The sequence below is a fragment of the Amphiura filiformis genome, chromosome 10 (genome assembly GCF_039555335.1).
Source record: "Amphiura filiformis chromosome 10, Afil_fr2py, whole genome shotgun sequence".
NCBI classification, from domain to species: Eukaryota; Metazoa; Echinodermata; class Ophiuroidea; order Amphilepidida; family Amphiuridae; genus Amphiura; species Amphiura filiformis.
Genome location: NC_092637.1, coordinates 12,994,681 through 13,022,454, shown reverse-complemented (window position 1 = coordinate 13,022,454; position 27,774 = coordinate 12,994,681). Strand labels below are relative to the sequence as shown.

General features: G+C 36.5%; 1 protein-coding gene across 1 annotated transcript; it reads right to left on the bottom strand.

Annotated features, from left to right (window-relative positions):
• Window positions 1-357: 357 nt before the first annotated feature.
• Window positions 358-27,774, bottom strand: LOC140161679 (receptor-type tyrosine-protein phosphatase delta-like). Its single transcript, XM_072184980.1, has 18 exons — window positions 27,457-27,774; window positions 26,859-27,104; window positions 26,059-26,190; window positions 25,521-25,685; window positions 16,885-17,181; window positions 16,122-16,442; window positions 14,456-14,758; window positions 13,805-14,125; window positions 12,407-12,709; window positions 11,161-11,472; window positions 9,795-10,082; window positions 9,142-9,251; window positions 8,378-8,594; window positions 7,608-7,704; window positions 6,917-7,160; window positions 3,190-3,244; window positions 2,606-2,699; window positions 358-1,487 (listed from the first exon to the last, which is right to left on the bottom strand). The coding sequence occupies exons 1-18, from the start codon at window positions 27,557-27,559 to the stop codon at window positions 1,151-1,153; spliced, it is 3,945 nt and encodes a 1,314-aa protein (XP_072041081.1). The 5' UTR covers window positions 27,560-27,774; the 3' UTR covers window positions 358-1,150.

Below are 27,774 nucleotides of genomic sequence, written 5' to 3'. Positions count from 1 at the left end.
AAGTAGAGAGAATTTGACATTGACCGAGTTTCATGCCCACGGGTTACCCATACACATGCCCTGGACTTGTCAAGGTTCTTACTAAACGCATGACAAAAAAGGCATGTAAGTGCATGATTATTCATGTGTGTGCATGAACAAGATTCCCAAATTCACGAAAATTCATGCCCGTTGCTAGCGATAATAGGGCGGGTCCTTATGCATGTTCGTGGGCATGACTCACGCCTAAATTTCTGCCTGGGTCATATTGATGACAATCACAGACACCAAAACACAATAAGCCTACTATATTACAGAAGTTTATTGCGGTAACTATATTATAACATAGCCCGTTTTATTTCTTGATTTTAGCATACTCATATCATCCGTAAGCAGTGGTAGTCTACAAAGCAAGAAACAGCTTATTATCAACGTTAGAAACTGACACGGATGTTATGTGAGATTTTTAACCAAAGGCTGTGATCTTGGTTTTAGGATCGTGATTCCAGTGACACAAAGTAGAGCAGCCGTTATAAATACTCCTATAGCATCACAAGTATTCATCATATTCACAACAATTTAACATAGAAAGACAATGGTTTTGCTTACGCGCATTTTGACACCACATTTGATCCAATGCCGTTAAATATTAGCAATAATAAAGAAAAGTGCCCATATTTAAAAGTTGCATTTTACAGCGTTCAATGATTATCAGGCAAGTATTGTGGCATGTACCGGGTGTCCCATAAAAGGTTACAAGTAGAGCACAGGCACAGGCACAGGCACAGGCTCCGTCTTGTCCGTCTGACTGTAGGATTATACACCTAGCATTATAATTGAAGACCGAATTAAAAAGACTAGTTTGCGTATGACGTCCTGTCAATCAGACCAAAAATGCCATACTGCGCAGGTCAGCAACCAATCACGGCGCGCCTTTGTCATGACGTAAGACGCAAATTAGTCTTTTTAATTCGATCTTTAATTATAGGTGTCCTTTGATGTGGCTATCTGCCATCCATAAAGATCCCCTAACCTCGCTAAGATTCCAAAATCTAATTTTGTCAGCCACCAGAGTCCTAGAACCTTTTATGTACTTATAGGAATATTGTTCCAGAGTTTTTATGTACATAAGCAGAGTTTGTAAGTATTTTATTCACCGGTGTGTTATTGTCTACTGTTGTACGTCGTCATAGGCGCCGTCGTCATCGCTACCACTCATATCCGATTTAATGATTTGTGACTCATAAGCATGTTCTTCACCACCTCCTTTACTCGTATCTGAATTAATAATTCGTAGCTCATACGCATGCCCTTGTGAATCATCATTCGAATTCTTATCAATCAATGACGTGTTGATACCCTGATATACGCCCTTCTCGTGAGGTTTATATTTAGTATATCCATCTGCTGTCATTTGAATTGGACCATCTGAAGAATCTGGTGGATGGGCTGGCAATGGATCATCTGCCAATCGGCTTGGTTGGTCTAGAGTGTTCGCATGTACTAACCTATGAAATTGATAAACGATGAAATTTTATGTTAAAGAATTAGCATTCAGATTATTAAATGTTGGGTTTGGAAGAATCAATTTGTTACATTTCTTAGCAATTCGAATGTAGATAAATTAAGCAGTCTTTACCCCAATGTTGATGCAGGGTACCATTCTATAATATAATTATAAAGTTAATACATGCATAAAAAGGCGAGTAAAGGCTTTTACTATACACTAAAATTTACAACATTTCCTCAATCGTAGTTTGAAATATGTGTGTATGATTTCACCACACAAGTAATATAATGAGCCAAAAAGAGTATCCTTACACTTGGAAAAAGTAAAAAGTAAAAATTTAAAACTAAGCCATATTTGGGAAAATTTATTTTTGTAATAGATGCACTATTTAATCCTGCAAATTATAACACCCCATTGAATCCAATGTGAAGAAGAAAGTTACAAGCATTTGAAGGTTCAGTTTTAAGTGACAAAGTTGCCTATACAAGGCGAAAAGGAGACAACATAATTACTTCAGTAATCTTATCTGCACTTTTCACTACATTTGTTTTATTTTTCAGTTCCTTTGTTTCAGTTTTCGTTAGTTCCTCTTGTTTAAGTTCTTTTAATCACGGTGCACGGTGGCTCATTGGATACGGCCTTGGACTCATAATCTGAGAGTGGGTTCGAGTCCGCGTCCCGCCACCGTGTTGTGCCCTTGGGTAAGGCGCTTTGCTGATGAACCCTGCGCCATTTTGTAGGCTGTAAATTCCGACATATTCTAATGACGGCGGAATAAATGTAAAGCGCTCTAAGGTTGTTTACGGCATAACTATCTACATTTTTTATTTTTTTTGTTTAATCTCATCAATATCTTGTGTGGCCACCGTTATTAGCCATAACGGCTGTGCATCATCGTCGCATGATCCAGATCAGATGTGTATAGGCCAGTTTGTCAGTTTGGAGCTTCGTCTAATCAAAGGCTTGTAACTTTACTAACATAGGATGATGTGTAATGTGCAGGATTTGATAGTGCATGGTTTAGTTTAATTTGTTTTCCAAGTGTAATTATTATTTTTGGCGCAATTTATATACTGCTACGCTCATTTCACTTTAATGCACAATGTTCATATTTACCTGTTCTTGACAACCAAGCCGATTATGACAACGAGCAATAGTAAAGTTACACTGACGGACACCGCCACCACTACAGTTATTTCTGAATATGATGCTAAATTCAAATTAAAGAACAATGAAAGAATTACTACTACAAATTGCCTAAAAGTGAAGGAGAAGTCATTAAAATTGTCGTTAGGAAAACAGCAGTATTGACAAAGCTGAGGCCACATTCAGATACATGTAGCTAATTTACATACTGTCAGTATATAAATTACAGATTCGTGTAAATGCCTTTTTTTGTCTTAAATAAGTGGCTTTTTGGCTGAACCACTAACAGGCTATGTTAGCACATCTATGCCAATGACAAAGGTACCAACATCTGATGATTTTTACGATCGTCCGGATGAGCAAATCACTGAAGGGGCCTTTAATGACGCTTCATATCAATACTGCCGTTTCCTTTGACTAATTCGGTCAGTTGTAAGCAATTCCTACCAAACGTTTTCCGCTTTAACCTTAATGTAATGGTTCATTGCAAAACCTGTTATTTGGAAGGGCAAAAACATGGCAAATCCAGTAATAGGTAATTGGTGTAGTTATACCTGTCATCATTGACAACTTTACAATCAATCCCTCTGACCACGACGTCGCAGATATCTGCTTTGAAAAAAAGAAAGACACGCGTGTTATTGGCTATAGGCTATTTATTCATACTGCAGTTACTGTCCGTTTTCCTATACACAATACACAGTGCTCTTTCCCATTGACGCGTGACCTTTACAAATAGCCCTACGTTAACAGTATGGGGATATGACTAGTTAACGTCGCTGTGTGAAAAATAACCGGCCAATATTAAAAGTACTCTTCTAAAGTTCTAGAAAATATAGTTTTTAACATGTCCTAAATTTTTAGCTAATTTAGATGTTTGGAAATATTCGTACTTTGGTGTTTTAGTTAATGTTATAGGTAATAGTACATTGCCTAGTTAACGTCGCTGTGTGAAAAATGACCGGCCAATATTAAAAGTACTCTTTTCTAAAATTCTAGACAATATAGTTTTGTAGCATGTCCTAAATTTTTAGCTAATTTAGGTGTTTGGAGAGGGTCGTACTTTTGTGTTTTAGGAAGGACATGTAAACGACAGATAACACCAAAAATATGAAGAAATTATTTCCAAACCGTGTTAAGTCAAAAATCATTATGTTGCTCATTTTCAAGAATGCTGGTTTACAAAAAGCACGTCATTGTCTGATTTCGTGAACAAAGCCACACATAACATTGTTTCCTTTCGTTTCCTTTATAATCGGTTACCCAACTGAAGCTATGAATACCAGCTTTATTGCGATATCGCACATGAAAACAGTCACTTGTGCACAACCAGAGAAGATCCGATTTAATCAGTTGAGCTGTTTCAATGAGTGTTATCTTGGTTTAATAGCTTTTAATGGGGTTAAGTCCTGCAAAGGTCGAGATGAATTCTACTGTAGACATGACTGCATCATGTAAGGTATATAAATGATGTATAATAATATATTTATGTTATTATAACAAACTTTTCGAAAGCCACACCTCCCTGCCCACTCTTATTTCGCCAATTAAAAAAGTCTTAAACAATCTTAATCAATCTTAAACTCGTGTTAGTTACGTGGTCCTCTCGTCGAAATATTGGTTAAGGGCCCTTAATTTTCTTGTTGTTTAAGGCTCAAATCAATAGTTGGTTAAAACTTTTAACCAATAAATGCATATAGCACTTTAACCAGCTTCAAGTTTAAGTGCTTAACCAACTAGGTTGTTTAAGGTCTTTTAATCAATATTTGCGTAATAACTCTACACAGATAATGATTTATATGTTCTATTTTATCTAAGGATTGTTTAAGAAATACAACTGCTTAATCAATGGTTGTATTGGATTTAATTATGATTGGGACTTTCTTTCTTTCTTTTTTTTAAAATTTTATACTGAAACATAATTCATGATAGATTTGAAGTCATCAGATCTTGGTCAACTGTGAGATTCGTTCAAAAATACAATTTCATGCATAAAGTTTTTTTTTTTTATCAGTTCAACCCGCTATGTATCCGGGCAATGTATCCGAGTAAAAAATTAAAATCTAGTAAGCCTTTCTCTCTCGCATGCATTACGATACAATGCTAAAATACAATACATCAACGCTAATAAATTCACACACTCGATACGGTGTCAAGCATACCGATACTTCAACGCAACGCACTGAATGGTCTATTGTTCTATTGTGTCCGATTTGAGCGCTGACATATTGGAAAATGTTGCCAATCAATATTCATGAGAGTGTACATTCAACGTCCAATTTTCGAAATTGGGTGACTTGTGCTTGGCAGGTGTAAAATACATCTGACTGGGCGTTTTAAATACGTAACGCATAAAGGCATTGGTATCATCGAATGGCTGCCTATAGTGCTATTAGTGTTAGGCCTATGTGTGTGTGTGTGGGGGGGGGGGCTGTGTTCAGTTTCTATAATAATTATTATAAGGCCTACATTTATTTGTCATTCATTTCTTTTCCTTTCTCTGTACTTCACTCCCTCTTCTTATCTCCCTTCCTCATTTTCCTTACCTTTCTATTTATTTACGTCTATTTATTTATTTCTCTTTATTTCTTCCTCTTTCTCTCTTCCTCCAGTCCCCTCTCATTCTTCATATCCCCTCCTCCAACCTCATCCCCTCCCAAGACCTCTCACAGAAGAGCTGCCCCCCTTCAGTACGCCACTGATTATGACATTCTCCTTCTTAAAATAAAATAAAATAAAATCTCAATTTGTAAAACAACTTTTATATAGGCCTATACCGGTATACTTATTATATGTTACATGCATACGTAGCTCCCGGGACGTAGCTATTTAATACCATTATTGTACTATGGCAGCCTTAATGTGTAATCATCCAGCAGGCGCATTCAATTTATTTAAATGAAGCACCTAATGTCAGTGGGGTGACAACGAACTATGCATTAGCGGCTAATGTGTGCCTTTTGTGCTTATGGCTACTCAATCACACCCTTGGGTTTATGTATAACAATAGGTACTTTTCGTTCCATTAAGCGCTTTCACGCGACTTGCATTTGATCACTTATTGACAGTAGCCTGCTAGGTAAAGCGTTAATACACTGTCGGGTCAGCTTACCGATTTAATGGCGGAAGCCCTTTGTCCCAAACAAAAGGTACCTTTCGATGAATAGCTTGTCAGATTTCAAATCGGCACAAGGTTTCAATGCGTTACGTAATCTATTTCTTCTCCTTTCTATATAAGCTCCTTGCTTCAACGCATCTCGTCTACATTGTAAGCTATTGTGCGTATGCCCAAAACTGAACATCGCGGTACACACATTGGTGATATACATGTACCGTGCACGTAGAACAGTACAGTACAGTATCGCTAGAATGTCAATCCCAATGACGTTGTTAAATCTAGCAAATGAACGCATCAATATCCATCCTTTATGTCTCAATGATGTCTATGCATAACTTATCAAACGAATCTCGAGTTTGGTGCAACCTGATTGACTCAAACCTACCTATTTGAACGAAGTTTCAGGATACCATAAGCAGCACGACCAGCATTCACTCGTGGCCGCCATTTGCTTTTGTCATTTTAAACAATAATTGGTTAAAATTCCGTGGCGCGAGATGTATCGTTAAACAGGTAAAGTACAATTCCACTAAACATTAAACAGTTTAACGCCTTTTAACGTAACAAAAATTAACCACCTTTATACGCTCGAGTTTAACAGTCTTTTAACATACGTTAAACTTTGCGGATTAAGCGCAAAATCACGCCTTTGAACATTAATTGTTTAAAAATCTTAAACTTTTCTTCTTATACTTGGCGACTGTTAACTGCCGGAACAAGAGTGCCCTCAACAACCCCCCCCTTCTCCATCTTGAACATACACCCACATCTCACGAAGCGCATACCTCACCCACCCTCTAAAACACTCCACAACAGGCCGCTTCACCTATTGACACGTGCGCAACAACCTAAACCAGTAACTTTATTCCAGAACTTGACATATTGATGAACTTAAGTCCATACAATAATAATTATAATATGTTATGTTACTTATTATTTGCCTTTTTGGCTGATCTAAGTAAGTGAAAAACTACGTAATCATTTACTCAAGTAATAATTATGATAGTTTCATACTACCATGCCGCTTGCCGCTGAGCGGCATGACGCACGAGCATTGCAGACAAACGAACACAATCAACACATGTGATTGGCTGACACGTCATGCCGCCTGCTGCAGTGGCAAGCGGCGTGATAGTGTAACAGGGGCATTAAACTGAACTCACCGTTTGATTATATCGACTGACATGCCCTATATACAAAGCATACGATTCCCCTTCAATCAGAGGCGGGTTGAAATAATCTCCATAAATTCCATTGTCTCCAACTATAAACTTGGGGTCTTCATGTACTGTTTGCTTGGCCAGCTCTGCCGCAATGTATTTGCCTTGAGATTCTAAATAGTGCCCAAACTGACGAATTGCTCTTTTGCTATTATGTGTTGTTAATTCAACACCAATCAGGTAAGATCTGTAAATTTCAAGTCATATTCAAGGCATCGGTCAAGACATGAAATGATGTTGTTATTAACGATGTCATTGTATGCCTTCTTCGGCTCCATTTAATTTTGCGCAGCTATTTTATTCACCTTTTGTCAAATCACCTTTATCTCACGAACAAGGGAACATGGAATCATTCAAACATTACAAACTAGCGCACGAGATCAAATTAGTAATCTTTATATCAATATGGAAACATGACATGCAAAGTGGAAACATGCATAGGCAAATTTACTAGGTAAAAACTCTGCCTGTGCGGGGACTTGTCGGGCGAGCGCTCTACCACTGAGCTACACAGACTGTCCCTGGTAAACATGACTCAAGTCTGGTACTTACACCTTTTTCAAAATTACGTAACAATTAATTTATTCACACTTATTAATATATTTGACTTATTATTAATAATACCATGACTTACGTTACGAATTCCTCTGTACTCAGTGGTATTGTTATTTCGACAGTAGTTGGTGTCGTTCGGATTATCTTTCCAGATACCAATTCCGGCCTTGGGATATCTTGGACAAAACACAAAAATCATACCTAAACTTTTTATATAATATAAATTTGTTTGCGGTATGAATTATGCAGATGCAGCTAATGGATGCATAATATACATAGTGGCATAGCAATCATGGCCATGGAGGCAGCTGTCCCCCTGTGGAACATATTTCCCCTCTCTTGCCTTTGTGGGATGTTGGCCGCTTGATATTATGACCCTAGAAAGTCACCTTGTTCCCCATTTCCCCCTTGTTTGGGAGCTCTAGAAAAAAATCCAAACACGGTTTAAACCAAAGTATATCGTTGGCATGACTCTGCTTCTCTATATTAGCAATCAAGATAGAGATAATGCAAACTATTATGTTTCTGAATTCCTTTTGGTAGAAAACCAATTTGTTACAAATTTCACGAAAATCAGAGTAACTTTCATTTTTGACCCATGTGCAAACTGGAAATTGTAGCGAGAGAGGTTTTGACTGTGGATTCAGTTCTCAAACTCCGAATCAACGTTTGGTAGCCTACTGAGTGCTTTTTCAAACATTCTTTTCTTAGCGGCCTAATGCCAAAAAGGAAATGTTGTAGTGGTTGAAATGTTATAACATTGTAATAAAAGCATATTTTTTTCATAAGGTTAAATTTATTCAACATAAAAAAAATTGTCATCGATCATTTTATATGTATAATATCTACCTTCAACCGACGCAGGGTTAGTAAACTGTGTAACAACACTAGCAGGTCCTTCAGTATCTTCATAACGGGCAGACACTTTGACATCATACTTGGTTGACGGCGTCAAATTTGTTATATTGTGTGTTCTTGCTTTGTTAATAATGTATTGTACATATTCAGGTTCAGCCCCAGGGTCGTAGGTGGTATCGTATGGTTTGAAGGTTGCTTTGTTTCTAATCTGTAAACATATTGAATTCATATTAAAGTCTTCAGTTTTATATCTAGTGTGCGTTTATGGAGTGTGGATAGCAAAAATTGGTAAGGCACTCTACTTTGAGGAGTGACGGGCTCATAAGCCTCGGCAGTGTCAAATTAGGTTCTCGTGAAAATTGAAAATCTTAAATTCCTCTGGACAAGGTATTTGCTGTGAATTATTCCAGCATATCCTTACGAAATTCTTACAGCTGATCACGGCTTCAATGGTTATACTATATGTGAGCTGATTAAGGTTATGCGTCTGTATTTAGCTGCTTTCCTGTATAATATGTTACGAAAATTGCTCAAATGGTTTATTAGGTGTGTCTTGAATATAAAAGCGCAACGATCTTATGTTATTGCGGTATATAAGTCCGTGACCCATGTGTTTCGACCCCAGTTCGACAAGCTTCTCTGTACGGAATAAATACTAAATTTAGCTTCATCCATGTATGTATTGTTTAAGAAGAAAATAAAAGGAAATATGAAATAGACAATATTTACAACTACATACTAGAAGCAACTCTTACCGAATAACCAATAATTATAGCTTCATCAGAATATTTTGGCTCTTCCCAAGATAAGAATATCGACCTTGATGTAACTTCTTCAACATAAATGTTTCTTGGCACACTGGGACCTGTGGACGCATGAAGTATAGATTCAAATCATATCTGTTTTTCCGCGTTCGCAATCAGTAACCTTCACATAGTTAAAAGTATTACTGTAGTTGGGTTGATGAAAGCGCGATTATTAGATGAGGGGAAAACATCGGTATTTGCAGATGTTTTAAACAAGATTATTCATTTAGAAACAGATACCAGAAAACTTTTCCGTTTTGTTGTCCTTATTTGCAGTAGAAATGTGATGTTTAGGGGTTAATGACTGCGCATCAGTTGTTAGCATGATCAGGAACCGTAGCGGAAGCAACGAATCACACTACCACGCAATCACGCGATGTCCAAATACAGTGATCAGCGCACGTGTAAATTGACCGAGCACATAACACGTCACGCAACACAACACGGTCATTAAAAAGCTTAATACTACGTCACCAGACACGGGGTGTAAGATTTCAACTACCTGCATTTGCGTTCGCGTGTTTACAAATAATAAATTATGATTGCATCGTGCGCATCGCGTTTATTCACAAGGTTATGAATTTAAAACAACAGGGTAATACCTGATTGCGTTGTTCTCTTGGTAAGTGTCACAGCAGGTCCCTCTCCCGCATTAGTTACAGCCGATATTGAAAGACTGTAGTTTGTATATGAGGTCAAATCCCCAATCGTTATAGAGGTGGCTGATACCGTTGATTTGACGATAACCTCATCTGTTCCTTTGCGGAGTTCGTAAGAGTATTCTACGATGGGACCATGTCTGTGTCCACAAGGGGGTTCCGACCAACTGAAGGTGATGCTGGTAGGGGTTACAGAAGAAGCTATGACCTCATCCGGGGGCGCTGTGGGTTCTGCCAGTAACAATTGTTAGATAGTGAAAAAAATGTGATTAGTTATTTGTTCGGTTATTCGGTTAGCCTTTTCATTATTCATAATATGTAACAATTAAGTTTTCATTTCTACCAGCAAAATAAACATGATGCGAGTTTTACAATAATATATGACTATGTTTAACCAAATTAAACAGTATTATATTTACTTCTATTAGTTTATGATAACCATTTTTTTACCTTATCTTATGTGGTCGTGTCTTGCAACATAAACACCTCCTTTCCAGTCCCAGCAGAATTTCTCGCCTTGATGGTCACATTGTATGTTGAGTATGGTAGAAGCTTAATCAGGGTTGTCAATAACTCGGTGTTGTTAGAAAGAAAGATGTAATTTTTATTCCACACTTCAATCGCTTCACACTGGTCTTTGTTTACAAGTTGGGCAATTATGCTGTAGCCAGTTTCACGACAGGTGTTTGCTGAAGATGGCTGCCATGTTGCAAGCAACTCAAAAGGCGAATCAGTCGCTGTTACGTTGAAAGAAGTCACGGGCCCAGGTACTAAAAAACATTACAAATTAAAGTGTTACATGTTTCAAATTAATTTTCCACCATTTTGAACATATGGTACGATGAGCTATTACAGACACCCCAATATGGAAGACATCACCTTAATCTCCCAAACAGGGTGTGTATTATTGCAGATTGAGTCTTCCATTCAGGTAACCCAATTTGAATTCATCTCCCTGTGTGGTAGGTAGGAGTAAGGCCATATCTTCCATACGGGGTGTATGGATTTCAATTGAAATAACCCATTTGGGTTCTTTAGATATCAGAGTGTTGATGCAAGTATTAGAAATACGACAACAACTTCCTACAAATGGGTTTAAAACACAATTTTGATTCAATACTCTTCATTTTTTGCTTGTAATCATAATGGGTATCTCTTTGATATTTCAAAAAATCAATTATATGACAATTTTTAGGATATACTTCAAAGGTCTTTATCTCGAAAGTATATCTTCTGGGTTTTTGGGTACAGGTCACAATTTATTGTTGTTAACAATCAATATAAAATAAATAAAATATGGTAATCGTACCCGATGTGCTGGTATTTTGCAACATCGAAAGTGCCTTCCCATTTCCTACAGAATTGCTCGCCATGATTGTCACATTGTACGTTAAACATGGTAAAAGGTCTGTCAAGATCTTCTCCGTATCGTCATACACGACATATGTGTATGTTTGGTTAGCTAATTCAATCAGTCCATTTTGATCTTCATTTACAAGTTGGACACTTATGCTGTAGCCAGTTTCACGGCAGTTGTTTTCTGAAGATGGTTGCCATGTTGCTAGTAGCTCAAATGCTGAATCAGTGGCTGATACATTGAAGGACGTAACGGGGCCAGGTTCTTAAACATTAAAAATCAAAATAACAAATTAAAATGTAACCCTTTTTACGCCTAAGCTATTGTTACGTTTTCTTAAAAAAATATCCAACATTAAGAATGACAATATGGAAGCAGCGTGGTTTTTTGCTCTCCCCGTGGCTCATCTGGTAATGGCGGGGCAGATGACCCATGACAAAAAAAAACCAGCTATATACGTCGACTCCCTTCTTTCACCAGGTCTCTTGTGCCTGACCGTAGTTTCGTCAGCGTTATCTCCTAGATTCCAGCTAGGAGATTCCTGTCTAGATATGCCTGACATAAAAAAATGCCTACTATTTATATTGTCCTGAGCTATATTTTGACAATATATGTTTTGCTCGTTTGTTTTTTGCAATACTCTTCGAGAATTTCTAACACCAAACTTTTGATATACGCTTATTAAACTATTAAGATTTTATATTACGGTGATGAATTAGAATTACTTTAATTGACATTTAAATCACCTAATGGACTAATTGCACAACTACAATTTTCATCAAAAAACATGACCGTGCCTGGGTCACGAGTTATTTTCATATCTAAAGATAAATATTAATCTCAAAACGTTTCGTTCAAAATAGTAATTTCTAAATACAATATATGATGCACTTGTCGGAGGCTACATGTGTCTCATTTCACATAATAGCTAGAAATAAATATCAGACTCATCTCAAGTGGAGGTCACTTCAAAACATCCCCAAGTGACATGGTTAAGGAATGTTCTCTATATTCTTAAATCATGAGACTTGGGGATGATTTGAAGTGACCTCCACTTGAAATGAGTCTGGTATTTATTCCTAGCTATTATGTGAAATGAGACACATGTAGCAGCCGACAAGTGCATCCTTTTGATATGGCTGTACACATATGTGATTATATTACGTGTTTCTTATAAACAAATATAACGTTTACTTACCTGACATACTTGTATATTGCAACATATAAATTGCCTTCCCAGTTCCAGCAGAATTAATTGCCATGATTGTCACATTGTATGTGGAACATGGTAACATGCCAGTCAGGTATCCATTGTTGGTCACAATCCGGTAGGTTTTTATGGACCCTTCAATTATTTCATTCTGATCTTCATTTATACGCTGCACACTTATGATGTAGCTGGTTTCACGACAGTTGTTTTCAGAAGATGGTTGCCATGTTGCTAGTAGCTCAAAAGGTGAATCAGTCACTGATATAGTGAACGAAGTAACGGGACCAGGCTCTACAAATATTAGAAATGATAATGAAAATAACCACACTTTTTATTTCTAATATTAATTGATATTGTTTAGTACAAAGGGCGGCGAAATCACGTGTCTCAAACAAATTCAACAACAATTTGATATGATGCCATCTGTTTCACATTCTTTTAGTTATAGTGGTGTTAAAGTATGGAACCATATTGATCTATGTGTTAGAAATTCTCTAAATTTGCATTCTTTTAAGGAGATGTATAAGAGACATCACTTTAAACTGCACTAATTTATATTTTGTGTGGTGCTTATGCTGGTTGTCTCACTATATTGAGTTTATTATATTGTTGTTATAATATGAGTTGATATGTTATGTTGATATGGTGGTTGAAGTTAAATATTTTATGATATGTTGTTTTAAATTTGTATATTATGTATTATTGCAGGGCCCCGGGTAAGACCAGCGGTTAGCTGATTCGGGCCTACCCTGAATAAAGATTATAAGTAATAATAATAAAAATTTCATTCACCTGTTATACCGGTGTTTTGCAACATAGAAATCGCCTTCCCAGCTCCTGCAGAATTGCTCGCGATGATGATCACATTGTATGTTGAACACGGTAAAAGGTCGATCATGTGTGCCATGAACTGACTCCTGTTATCATTAGCATACATGACATACGTTTTATTCAAACCTTGCATTGTTTCATAGTGATCTTCATTTACAAGTTGGACACTTATGTTGTAGCTAGTTTCGCGACAGTTGTTTTCAGAAGATGGTTGCCATGTTGCTAGTAGCTCAAAAGGAGAATCAGTCGCTGATACATTGAAAGAAGTAACGGGTCCAGGTTCTAAAACAATGCGAATGAAAATAAATACTTGTTGAAATATATAATATATTATAATTCTATACTTAATAATGTAATATAAATTTATATATTTATATATATTATTAAATATAATGCATATCATCAACATGGAAGAGTGCGCAATACCGTATTTGGTAGAGCTGTAATACAAATTGATTACTATACACTTATTTGCTTATTTGCAATATGGGGTTAATCTGATTAAATTACGTGTCTAAAAATGACATGATGGAGGCCATAATATGTTTCACTAACCTGACACGCTTGTACTTCGCAGTATAGAAATTGCCCTCCCAGCTCCAGCAGAATTAAACGCCCTGATTGTCACATTGTATGTGGAACATGGTAACAGACCAGGCAGGTTTGCCTCGAACTCTGTATCGTCATTGTTGGTCACAATCACGTAGGTTTCAATGGACCCTTCAATTATTTCATTCTGATCTTCGTTTATAAGTTGAACACTTATGCTGTAGCCAATTTCAGGACATCTGTTTTCTGAAGATGGTTGCCATGTTGCAATCAGTTCAAAAGGTGAATCAGTCTCGGTTACGTTGAAAGAAGTAACGGGCACAGGTTCTAAAAACACATTCAAGACAAAAATAAAAAATGATCATGTCAATGTTTCAATTTTGAGATTAGTAAAGTAAAGTGAGGACAATGTCAACAAATTCGTTTTTGATTTATGAGCTGATTTACCATGTTTACCATTCAAATACTTATGTTCATTATTGTCTAAGTACCAAATTATTTTTAAACAAACTACGATTTATCATGTGCCCATCTGATGACATTTATATCAAATTAAAGCGGATTAAATGTTATTTATGCTATAAAGACTTACATTTCTCAATATTAACATCATTTTTGTTACATTTATGATGCAGATTTTCTTTTGTTAAATCTCACCTAACGTGGTCGTATTTTGCAATATAGAAATGGCCTTCCCAGTTCCTACAGAATTGCTCGCAATGATGGTCACATTGTATGTTGAACATGGTAACAGGCCTGTCAGACTCGCCACGAACTCGGTATCGTCATTAATCACATTGGACACTTCTATCAGTTCCTTCTGATATTCGATTACAAGTTGGACACTTATGTTGTAGCCAGTTTCACGACAATTGTTTTCTGACGATGGTTGCCATGTTGCTAGTAGCTCATAAGGTGAACCAGTTGGTGATACATTGAAAGACGTAACGGGCCCAGGCTCTGCAAATATTAGAAATGATATAGAAATCAAAAATATAGCCTTATGCTGTACCCAGTTTCACGACAGCTGTTTTCCGACGATGGTTAACATGTTGCTAGTAGCTCAGTTGCTGATTAAAAGAAGTAACAGGCCCAGGTTCAACGAACATTGAGAATAAAAATATAAATAAGCTGTTGTTTTTGTCTCCTCATACATTCTTTGGAGCTTTGAAATTGAGCAACTACCGCGCGAGTATTTACTTCTAAATACAATGTGACTATTTTGGCACATCACCTAATTAGATAGTACAAGGTGTCCCATAAAAAGGTTACATGTAGAAAATGAACCGCATTTTGTGATGGTATAACAAAACAATATCATTTTTTCAGATATTATTTATCCGTTCTTCTTGTAACTGTTTGCTAAGTTTCAATTCCGTATCTTAAAATCAAATTAACTTATGAGTGCAAGATGACAGGGGTGTCAAGAGTGGCTAACCATCAAAATATCGCACAACGAAAGTTAAACACAAGCACACCTTTGTTTTGAGATTTTTTCTTTATTACTTTTATGTTTCTCTTATTTTTCATTATTGAACTTATTGCACAAAAGTAACATATTGAAAAATTAAATATTGTACACTGAAAATAAATCAGTTTTAAAGCTTCTTGACTCTTGGTGGTAACAAAATAATAAAGGAAGATGGTCATTAGAGAAGAACACGTTTTTGGTGAAAGCAGTTCTGCACCCTGTATCTCCTGTCATCAACATAGTGAAATGAATAACAATCTTTTGCATTTAGGCATTGCTTGGATTTTGTTTACTTGAAATCGCTAATGCTTGTTTTTACATTTCTGTCTGAACTCTTGAAATAAAACTGAACAAGTTTTATTCTTTGTTTATCAGTATATAATACTGCGTCTGCCATGCTATGGCTGGGCCTACTCAAGTCCCCGCCAAATGCACGGTGGCTGTGACGGTGGTATAATGAACCTCGTGTTGCATTATGTCACGTAAAGAGCTTGGTCAGGAATGCCTGGAATGCGGGCTAAGTACGTAGGTTGTGAACTTGAAATTCAGAGAGGTACTAGTAGAGGGTACATAGATTATGTCATGAAAAGAATATTTATATTGGTTAACATTAACTTAGATTATTTTCAAAAATCTACATGTAACCTTTTTTGGGACGTATGTAGCATTATCGTTTTTGCTCATTATTGCAGGTAAAGGCACGTCGCCTACTTCTCCTAAGTAAAGGTGGAAAATCCCAAATATATTCAGGGTACTTTGTCTTTCATTGCTAGCCATTTTGTGATTACGAAACTAAAATTGATATATTTAAAATTCATACAAATTTAATATGATGCCATCTGTTTCACTCACCTGCTATGCTGGTGGTTTGCAACATAGAAATCGCCTTCCCAGTTCCTGCAGAATTGCTTGCGATGATGGTCACATTGTATCTTGAACACGGTAAAAGGTCTGTCAGGTTTTTGATGAACTCAATCCTATTATTACCGGCATATATCATGTAGGTTTTATTCCACACTTTCATCGATTCATACTGATCTTCCTTTACAAGTTGGACACTGATGTTGTAGGCATTTTCCCGACAGTTGTTTGCTGAAGATGATTGCCATGTTGCAAGCAATTCAAAAGGGGAATCAGATGCTGATACGTTGAAGGAATTAACGGGACCAGGTTCTAAAGACATTGAAAAATGAAACAGAAACAATGATGGCAACAATACAAGACACCATACCACCAACACGCACCACATCAAACACACTTCCCCCCCCCCCACACACACACACCATTCAATCCCTTTGTACCCCACAAACATAACTCTGCCAAACCCCACACAGACACAAGTTATCTTTCTTATATGATTACTAATGTTTAACCTTTCTTCTTATTTTCGAAAGTATCACCTCAAATTTAAAAATCAAGTAAAGTGAAAATCCCAATATTTTCAAAGGGACCCAGCTATAAGTCTGTTTAGTCATACTTGAATTCAAAGAACCAAACAAGTAAAAATAAAACAAAAATACAAAACAACAACCACAAAAGTAAATAAAAAACAAACCAACAAACTACGAACAAAAGGAAAAGTATTAAATAAGCAAATAGTTTTGATAACTCTTACCACCCACAGGAGATGTCACAGAATTGTTGAAAGTTGTCGCCTCGTGTGTCCCATTGAGTATGGTTGTGATACTGACAACATATTCGGTGTTAAATTTGACCGTGACGTTGAGAAAAGTTGATGTAGTGTTTATTGTCTCTGATGTTAAATTCGTATCTTCACAGCTTAAAATATTAACCATTGGAATTATTTCCACCTTGTACTTTTTGTCAAGGCAAACACTTCCTTCTGGTTCCCAGTCTACATGAAGTATATTCTCCACCATTGTAGTTGTGATGTGTGGAATCTTTGCTGGTGCTACACAGAGGAAAAACAGATAGATTTAATTAATATCCACATAAAATTCGTAAACATCGATTAGAAGAGAAAATATGTCTGATATATAATTACAGATGCTTTTTCAAATTTAGTTTGTTCCTTTCCTTTTGCCTCAATACTGATAAATGTTTCTCTGGCTCTTTACTTTTATGGTTGTTACACATGGCGAAAATAACAACGAATAGTCATACCAAAACACCACCGTCTTTCTCGATAACTAAATCAATAATGGTAATTAATACATGTTTTACGAATGTACTTTTCATTAGCAATGCGATCACAACCAGGCGTTGAAATAAGACCAAAAAACCAGGGGTCCGCCGGACCCTTACCTTTGAAATTTCAAGTATCCTCGCCAATTTTCAAGGGTCCGGCGCCGGACCCTTGCTTTTGAAATTTCAATTTTCAAGGGTCCGACCAGCAGTGTTACACTTAATAAATTGTTTCCATACCACGAATGAATGGGGATGATACCACGAGGTTGTACCCATATGAAAGCGCGATGGTGTGACGTAGCTTTTTGTGCCAGATTTTCCATTGGAACAACAAAACTAGGATTTTCTGTTCTTTGCTTGGTTCAATTTTTACGGGTCACGCGGACCGTGACGTAGGAAATTTGCGGGTCCGCGCCTACTTCCACGGATATTTGACGCAAGGACGCGCCTTATTTCAAACGCTGATCATAACGGAACTTTATGTCTATTATTTAAATTTATCCGTTTGGTTTACCTTACCAGTGCATTTTTCTGTAATGACGGATGGCAGATATTCATCAGCAAATTCGTTTGCATAAATAAAAGGAAGAAAATAAAAAGCTGTTATTTTTCATGTACATAGCGCACTCATATGCGTAGTACCACATAATGATGAACATTCATATTCTAAGCATGGGATATACTGCAAAAACACATTATTATTATAATATTACTATATGATGCATAGATTTAAACAACAAAAGACATAACGTTACACTCTGCTCTGTTCTGTTAATGGACTATTTCGTAATCCTAACATCTTCTTTTTATGACATTCATGATCTTTGGTATTACACTGCTCCATAGACAATGTGTTGCAATTTCGTTCCAGAACGTAATTCAACTTCCACAAACGAATTAATCTGCAAGACTTGTTTGTACATAAACAATATGTAACCAGAGTTGTCCAGTGGTATAAAAGTGGGGGAATCATGCTGTGGATCACGAAATGCCCTTATAACACAATAACAAGAAGAATCTAACACTAGTGATATTTTTCTATGTAAGGCAATATTTAAGTTCAATATAGGGAACAGCCCAAAAGTTCGATGAAGCCCTATAAACGAAAGTCCTTTCGTTAAAAAGGCTAACCCCTCCCCTCCCTCTAACGTAAGTGACAAATATCGAAAATTCCAACCCGTATTTATAGGATACAGGGGCCGTCGCTATGGTGCATGGGGTTGTGGATGGAGGGGAGGGGGTGACAATGTTAGGATATTGCCCACCTTATTGAAGAAACAAATATTGCATTCTATTTTAAAATATGTTTCTTCATTATCTTTTTTGGCAAGGAAAATATAGGACTTGTTGGATTTTCAAATAAAAAAAACCCACAACACGTTTTCGACATCATTCGCGAAAGGTTAGAAAAGGTTGCCAGAAAACGTTAAATGTCGGGTTATATAAAGGGTAAAAAACATTTTCATATAAAACATTTCAAACATTTTTAGATAACCTCCTGCAAATATTCTAACATAATGTTCTTAAAAAAATATTTTACAATAACATTTTGAAAACATTTTAGAAATAGTTTTGTAGTGTGTTTTCATACATAACGTTTTAAAAACGTTTTCATGACCTTTATATAACCAGGGGGATGAGACTGCTCGAGTCAGGTTAAATGTCGGGACTTAGGTCACAATTTGAGAAGAGATGATATACCACTACGGCCATTTGCGGAAGTAAAATCCACGCCTTGTGATAGCATATTATGCCTCATCAGTTACATGGTAGAACTGATTTACTATATAGAATAGTTATTATACCATAAAATATATTAAAAATATTTTATCATATTGATTAAATGTGACCAGATGCCGGGAAATGAACTGACCATGTCAATTCGGTTCGTAGAGATGATATACCACTTGTGTGAATAGTGGCCTTTTTCAGTCGCAATTCCCAGATATCGAAGTTCCCTGATATAATTTTAATGTTTTTTAAAAAACGTTTTTACTAAAACCAAAAACGTTTTTACCAAAACCAAAACCCTTTTTTCTGTGTTTGCTGGGACACTTGCTTTAAAATTGAACTTACATGACGTTGCTAGACTATGCCATAGTCGATTTTTGATAAATGAAAAATATGTTATTAATCATGATGGACGCATTCAGTTGAACATCAAAATATGACATCAAAATACTAATAAATGGTATGAAACAGTAACAGTAAACGTATGCTTATATATATTATGGAATGAAACATAATAATAATGGCATAGTGGCACTTCAATACTGAAAAATTCAGATTTTAGAATCTACCTGTTTATTTATCGCGAAAGCCCGAGTTAAAAATCGACTATGTACTTTGCCTTTTTAACAGGACTTTGGCCGGGGACTTAGTCCCTAACACACACTGTCAATCATACTTGTTTATCAATTCAATTTAACCGCAAGCGCAAAGCCGCGCTCATGCACCTAGTACTCAAAGCTAGGGCGACCAATCACAAGCCAGATCCATTTAAAGATGCATTACATCATGTTCAATTTTAGTAGGCCTGAAATCCGACAATCTCATCCATACAACCGTGTTAAACATGTTAACCGCAATCCAAAGTAAGTAGTCCACTTGGGAAGCCAACAAACAGAGGGAGTACGGTGACTATAAAGATCAGATATGAAAACCTATTAATTATTGTGCACAAATTTATTAAATTAAGCTTAAAAGTAATAGCCAGAGTATGCACAATGGGCAAGTGGACTACGGAGAAGTCTATGACGTTGCAGGTTGTGAGTACTGCACTCTATATTGATTTGAAATCATTTTGAAGAAACCACTGTAAAATGTCAATATCGTACTTCGGAAAATACTAAAATTTGAAAATGATATATTAAATCCTTAAAAAAAGATCAACTTTGACCGATGTTTTAACTACTTTTTTACAAACGTAATCGGACTTTCTGACCCCCTCCCCCACTAACGAAAGGACATTCGTTTATAGGGTTTCATCGAATTTTTGGGTTGTTCCCTAATGGCAGCCTTTCTATCAATATTGGTTAACTGCAGCTAAGATACGGATTAAGTCAAAATGCCCTTACGTTGACAATTGACTCCTGACCATCCATCTTCACATCCGGAATCGCATATCCCCGTGTCAAACTGGCAGGCCGTTGCATTTAGGCAATTACAGGCTTGTTTACAACTAGCTCCAAAGTAAGTTCCACAACATTCTAAGAAGCAACATAATGCGATATTTTATAAATAGTATCATATCATATCATATGATATAATATGGCAATGTGTGTGTAGGCCTATCAACTCCTACGAGATTAACTGAAACAACATCAAATGTATGATCAAACAGAAAGATTACCAGCAATAAAATGCATTTTAACTTTATACCAGCATCTAATTTTACTGTAATGTCTGATGGAATGAACAAGTTAATAAAGACACCCAACCATTTTTTTCAACTTCCTATTTTCAAGTTACTTTTAGTTGGTGTTCAAATATGAAGTGTCATGTCCATAAAAGGTTTTAAATTCTTACATCTAGCAATTTCTGATTAAAACAGACACATTTTGCATAAAATTAATGTATTTTGGGCATGTTTTCTCTAAGTCTGTTTCAATTTAAACCATCTTACTTAACCAAATTTAATTTTTCAATTTAGTCTTTAGTTTACTTTTAGATATCTGTGCGTTATATTGTTACCGATTCCAAAGCACTGAATCCAATTTAAATATGCCTACAACGAACAAAATACGACATCACACCAAAAGCTTTCCACAAGCTAGATAATACCAACGATTATAATTATGAAAAATATGAATGATTTACTATTTCCAGGAGCAGAGATATGCAGGACGAGGCAAAATTTTTGAATGATCCTCATACATTACACTAAGTAAAGAAGGGTAAAGATGTATAGGCCTACATCCATTATATCACATTATTAAGCGTAATAAACACATTATTAAGGCTAGAGAAATTTTAATAAAATAACAGAAAATTCTATAATAAAATATCCGTAGTTATTAAAAAAAAGTTTTACATCACAAATTGATTGATTGTTTTTTTCACAATCGGTAAAATTAGTGAACCAGTAATATTCACATGAACTGTAGCGCATCCTCTAATACTGAACCAGTGTCTTAAATAAATAGCAAGTAATAAGTACGGAAATGAGGTATGCAAATGAAAATATAATTTTAGTGCATTAGATTGGGTAACCTCATTTAATACACTTTACATAATTAGCATCAGTAAAATGCTTGCATCGGTAAAAGAGCTTGGAAACCACGACAGCCAACAGGCGTCCAGACCAAGATTTAACAGCTTATTGAGAAGCATACAGTGCCAAAAGCGTAACATGATTAACTAGTAACAAACGCACGGCGCATGCGCGAGCCGGGAAGTTCAAGCTTGCTGAAATTTGGTTTTGAAACATAAACATGTACGCATGTACACGTGTACATACATACAACCCTCCGACCCTGGTGTCAGTTTGTTGATAAAATTTAATAAAATTAAATATCTTTTTTTTTCTATATGTCCGTTTTTCTGTCTCCCGGGGAATTGACTTGAAAACACTATGAGGATTACTTAGGGTCTTTTTATCTTTTCAGTTTCCGTAAGTCTATTGTTCAGATACGAAAACGCAAGGGATTCAGTAAGTTTACTGTAATCTGACTTCATTGTTAACTTTGAAGTACCAATCAGCTTATTTCAATAGGCGTGGATGCCTGTGTCAATAAAGGCTGGAGGAGAGACAAGATTATGGATCACCGGTGTCATGGGTGTTAACACCGGTATTTTTTATGGTCTAGCGCCCTCTAGTCTTTGACACTGTTATTGATTCACATTATTACAAAATGCCAATCCGAATGAAAAGGTCCACTTTTTTCTGTAAAAACGTTGAAAATAAGCCCTTAAATCACAAAGGTCCGCTTATGAGCATGTCGCACCCCAATACACATGTGCAGGGCCGCAGTGTCGCCCTTCTCTCGTCTATCACCCTATTTTGCTTCCTCCTCCCCCCCCCTCCGAATGATCAGTCTCCACACTCTCTCCCCGGTCCCTTCTCTTTCCTCGCGAGATCTTCTCTTTCTAGTCTTTCCGTTTCTCCCTCTCCTCTCTTTCTTCCTCACCCCCTCCCACTCTCACTTGTTCAGTCTCAAGTATCCCCTCCCTCCTTCCTTCCTCCCCCTCCCTTGCGAAATTTATCAGTATGACCAGAGAAGATGAGACTGAAAATAAGCTCTGCAAAAATAAACATTTAAAATAAACCCGAGTCTTGCATATAGGCCCAACCAATTATCAGATTAGCTTGCCATTGGTACGAATGAATAGAATAAATTATCTTTGCTCCTATGCAATTCTTTTGTATTGCATTTCAATATAAAACATGATTACCAAATCACCACTTGTATGCGCCTCATTGGGAGATATTTGACTATTTCAGACGCTCGTTTCATAGCCAATATGATAGGCTTTTGCTTATAACTTGGCAACATGGTTAGTATATATTTCAATGCAAGACTTTTTTTACGAATCACTTACGTATAGGCGTAAGTGCATATACACCAAACACATGTCAATTGAAGCCGTACAATTTACCGCGAATTTAGGACCGTAAAATTTAGACTCTTCTTTTGTCTAGATTGGCACCCAACCGCACATCTCAAGGTTTTATGTAAAAAATCAATATAACTTACCAAAACGAAAACTGAAATTCACGAGCTTCAAATTTTCAGTAACTAACAAAAGGCTAGAATAAAAGATTGGTCATACCTGGGAGACTACCACTTCAGAATAACAATGACTTACAAAAACTATTAAGGATACGGAAACAGAAACTGAAAAGATAAAACGACGGTAAGGGTCTTTTTATCTTTTCAGTCTCCGTAAGTCTTTTGTTCAGATACGAAAACGCAAGGGATTCAGTAAGTTACTGTAATCTGACTTCATTGTTAACTCTGAAGTACCAATCAGCTTATTTCAATAGAGGTGATTGCTTATGTCAATAAAACCGGGACGTTAACACCAGTGTTTTTAATGGTCTAGCGCCCTCTCGTCTTTACATTGGTAAATGGATCCACATTAATTTGACAAAATGCATGCCAATCCGAATGACAAAGTCCACTTTTTCTGTAAAAACGTTGCAAATAAGCCCTAAAATCACAAAAGGTCCGCTTATGAGCCTGTCGAACCCCAGAGCACTTGTGCATGGCCACAGTGTCACCCTTCCATCAATGTCTATATAGTGTCAATGTCTATCTCCCTATTTTGCTTCCTCCTGCCCCCCCCCCCATGATCAGTCTCCCCACTCCCTCCAGGTCCATACTCTCTCCGTCTCTCCCTCTCCTCTCTTTCTTCCTCACCCCTACCACTCTCATTTGTTCAGTCTCAAGTATTTCCCTCCTCCTCCCTCCCTCCCTCCCTCCCTCCCTCCCTCCCTCCCTCCCTCCCTCCCTCCCTCCCTCCCTCTCCATCCCTTGCGAAATTTATCAGTATGATCCATGACTGAAAATAAGCTCTGCAAAAATAAACATTTAAAATAAACCCGAGCCTTGCATATAGACCCAACCAATTATCAGATTAGCTTGCAATTGGTACGAATGAATAGAATACATTATCTTTGCTCCAATGCAAATCTTTTGTATTGCATTTCAATATAAAACATGATTCCCAAATCACCACTTGTACGCGCCTCATTGGGAGGTATTTGACTATTTAAGACGCTCGTTTCATCGCCAATATGAAAGACTTTTGCTTATACCCTGGCAAATGGTTAGTATATATTTCAATGCAAGGTTTTTTACGAACCACTTACGTCTAGGCGTAAGTGCATATACACCAAACACAAGTCAATTGAAGCCGTACAATTTACCGCGAATTTAGGACCGTAAAATTTAGACTCTTCTTTTGTCTAGATTAGCACCCAACCGCACATCTCAAGGTTTTATGTAAAAAATCAATATAACTTACCAAAACGAAAACTGAAATTCACGAGCTTCAAATTTTCAGTAACTAACAAAAGGCTAGAATAAAAGATTGGTCACACCTGGGAGACTACTACTTCAAAATAACAATGACTTACAAAAACTATTACGGATACGGAAACAGAAACTGAAAAGATTAAACGACGGTTAGTTAATTTTTGAGGACCAAAATCATGAAATTGGTGGTGTACGGGAATTTTTATGGCCAATTTTTAGGCCAAGAAAATATGATTTTTTTCGTGTTTTTTTTACCTTTCTCGCTTACCTGATGAATTTTCAGCTTCTTGTTGACATATATGCTAGATATGACTTTGGTGTTTATATTCCCTGAAGTGATTGTTGTAATTGTACTTAGTTTTATAAAAAGAAGTGGTTTTCTGCATGGATTCGTTCTGGCATTCGGATTTGTTTACGTTTCAAACCAAGACTTCAGCAAGCTTGAATTTCCCGGCTCGCGCATGCGCCGTGCGTTTGTTACTAGTTTACAACAGGACCAGTGTATAACAGGACTACTCTTAAGGGTTGTTGTTATCTAAGCCTCGCCTTGAAATGGTACTCCCTCTATGCATAGAGGTTATCCACTTCACTCATGTGTGACTTCTAACGAAAGGCACTGGTTCCCGTACATGTAGTATTCCTCATTTAAGCCAATTCAATGCACGACCTCGGAGTTATTTAAAAACATTCATGGTTGCACATGCAGGTGCTTCTTTTAAAAGTCCTAAACAAGGTATAACAGTCGCTGATAGGATATGCAGCTTATAGAACACGGATAACATCTATTAAGCCAAATCGACAGTGGAAGTTTGCAATGCATTGTGGGACTTTTTTTTTGCAGTTTTTGCCTATTGCAAACATTCTGGAGAATTTGTTTCCATGCGTACAAAATATAATCTAAAATGTTTTACAAGAACGAAAACATATGTTTATTTTATGAATTAATCATTTAAATATTTTTAAGGATAACATTAGTACAATGTTGAAAAAATAAATAATGATTACAGCAATTTTCCCGATATAGGTCAAAGTATAACAAAACTGCTCTCAAAAATCGGAAGTTTACAATGCCGAGTACATGAATTTCTCAATTATTTAAAATTACTTTTTTATATTTTTTTACTTTGATCGCAGTCGATTCCATGGAATCCAGCAGCACATGAGCAACCGTAGGGATGAGGACGACAGAAAAGTGATCGATGACACGCGATAGTGTGAGGCCCATTATTATTATCGGCATAAGAGCACTGGAGTTCACCGTCTTGTCCCCATCTGTTGCTACCAGTGACTGTTGGAATCAAGGTATGAGACGTTTAAAAATAACATGAAAATATGGATAACATTCCAAATATTGATAAAAACTATGATAAATAACTTCATTGTCTCAGATTAAACTTCCTGTTCAATGTTTATATTTATATTTAAGGATGACTATTTATATGATATATATTTGAAACTGGTAATGTTAATTTACAAATTTTGTTGATAAATCATGAATATTCCAACATATAGGACAAAGTTCCAACACGGTTTAAGGTACATCAATGATTTAATTATTATGAATAAACTTAATTATTATTTTTAAAGGATCATCATTACCAGCATACTGATAATACTTACAATTAATCAAATAATTTCTTGATATAGCCTTTGCTACTTACCTATCTCACAATTTCTTCCAATGAATCCTGGTGCGCAGACACAATGGCCAGACCTCTCATCACATATGCCTCCATTGAGGCATATTGGGCAGTCATAGGAACAATGTGGACCCCACTTATTTGACAAACAAGCTGTGGGTCAAGAAATTATGGAATTTTCTATTTCATTAGTTTGATGTATTAACATTATTATGTTTTAGTTATGTTTCTATTGCCATGATTGCGGTGGTGTTTCCATTTACACGCAGTAGGAAATGAAAGCAAGAGCCAGACACGTGTTCCAAACGTTATTATTAACGAGTTGGGTGCTCTATAGGGTCACCGGAGATCATAATATAACGATTTTAATGCAGGTACAAAACAGGTCATTCTAATAATTTATGATAATTTAATCATGATTAGTGTCTCATGGCAAACATGCATCTAGAAAGTTCAAACTGTTCGTCAATAAATTCAGGCGAATGCAATAAAGTTCGTAGGAGCACTTACATGTAACAATGTAAAGAAACAAGTTAGTAATTAAAACTCAAGTTACAAGTGCATCAAAGAATTTGTACCATTTCACCTGTCTGCAACATACCCATAATGGTTCATGGGTTCATGTCAACATTTGACATCCAATTACCTCAGGCGAAGATCACTTCCCAGGAATTACATGAATGCACGATATTATCTTATGTACTGCCCCTGGCTAAAACAATGCGGCCACCTCCATGACAGATAGAAAAGTTCTGAAGTGAAATTGAAAACTTTTTAAAGGCATACGTAACGTAATGTAATTAAATCAAGTTAATAATTACCTCTCACGATGACTTGAAATACTGCCTGGTAACCGGTACGGTTTACCTGCTCATGACATTCATATATCCCACCATCATCAACAGTAACGGGATTAATGGTGACTGTACTTTGGTTATCCCATGGTGGTACTAGTGATCCATTTCTTCTCCATCTCCAACTGTTTATTCCTGGATTTACGTTCACAGTCAGTGTTAAACTGACACCAACGCTAACAGTGTATGAAATAAATTCAGGAGTGATAACACCTGATATAAAGAGTGTAAATAATAATATTAATAAAGTAGATGGTTAAAAAATTTTTAAAGACTTCAACATCAAGCAAACATTATATTGTAATAATACCGGTAAAACTTCATAATTACCTTCCCATTAATTATATGGAAATCACTATTAACCCTTACAAGAATGTAATATAGATGTGTTTAAAAAGAACCGCTAGAAATAAAATATGATGAGACGGTATTTTTAGATTGCATAAAAACCGTATGTTAATTTGAGGATGTTCTGGTTTGCATTGTTAGTTGCTTTTAATATTGAAACTAAAAGTGCAACAATTGTGGTGAAGAGCAGTTTCATGAAAGTTTATTATTTCCTTACTGTTTTTGGACATGACAATATTCGTTATCTTTTCTGTGACGTTTCCTTTTTCCGCCTCACAATAAAACGCACCGACCCGCTGTACACCATCTTGAATTGGCATATCAAAAAGACGTGCACTGACTTCTTGTGCAGGATGGCATCTTTGCGATGAGCCCGTTGGGTTCCCAATACCGGTACCGGTGTTAAGTACACGTCCAAATGTTACTGATGCATCAGTGTCTTCACCACTCTTATATCCACCTATTCGTTGGCCGGGATCACCATCTATTTGAATTCGTGAATATCTACTCTGGCAGGTGAAATCCAAAAAGGAAA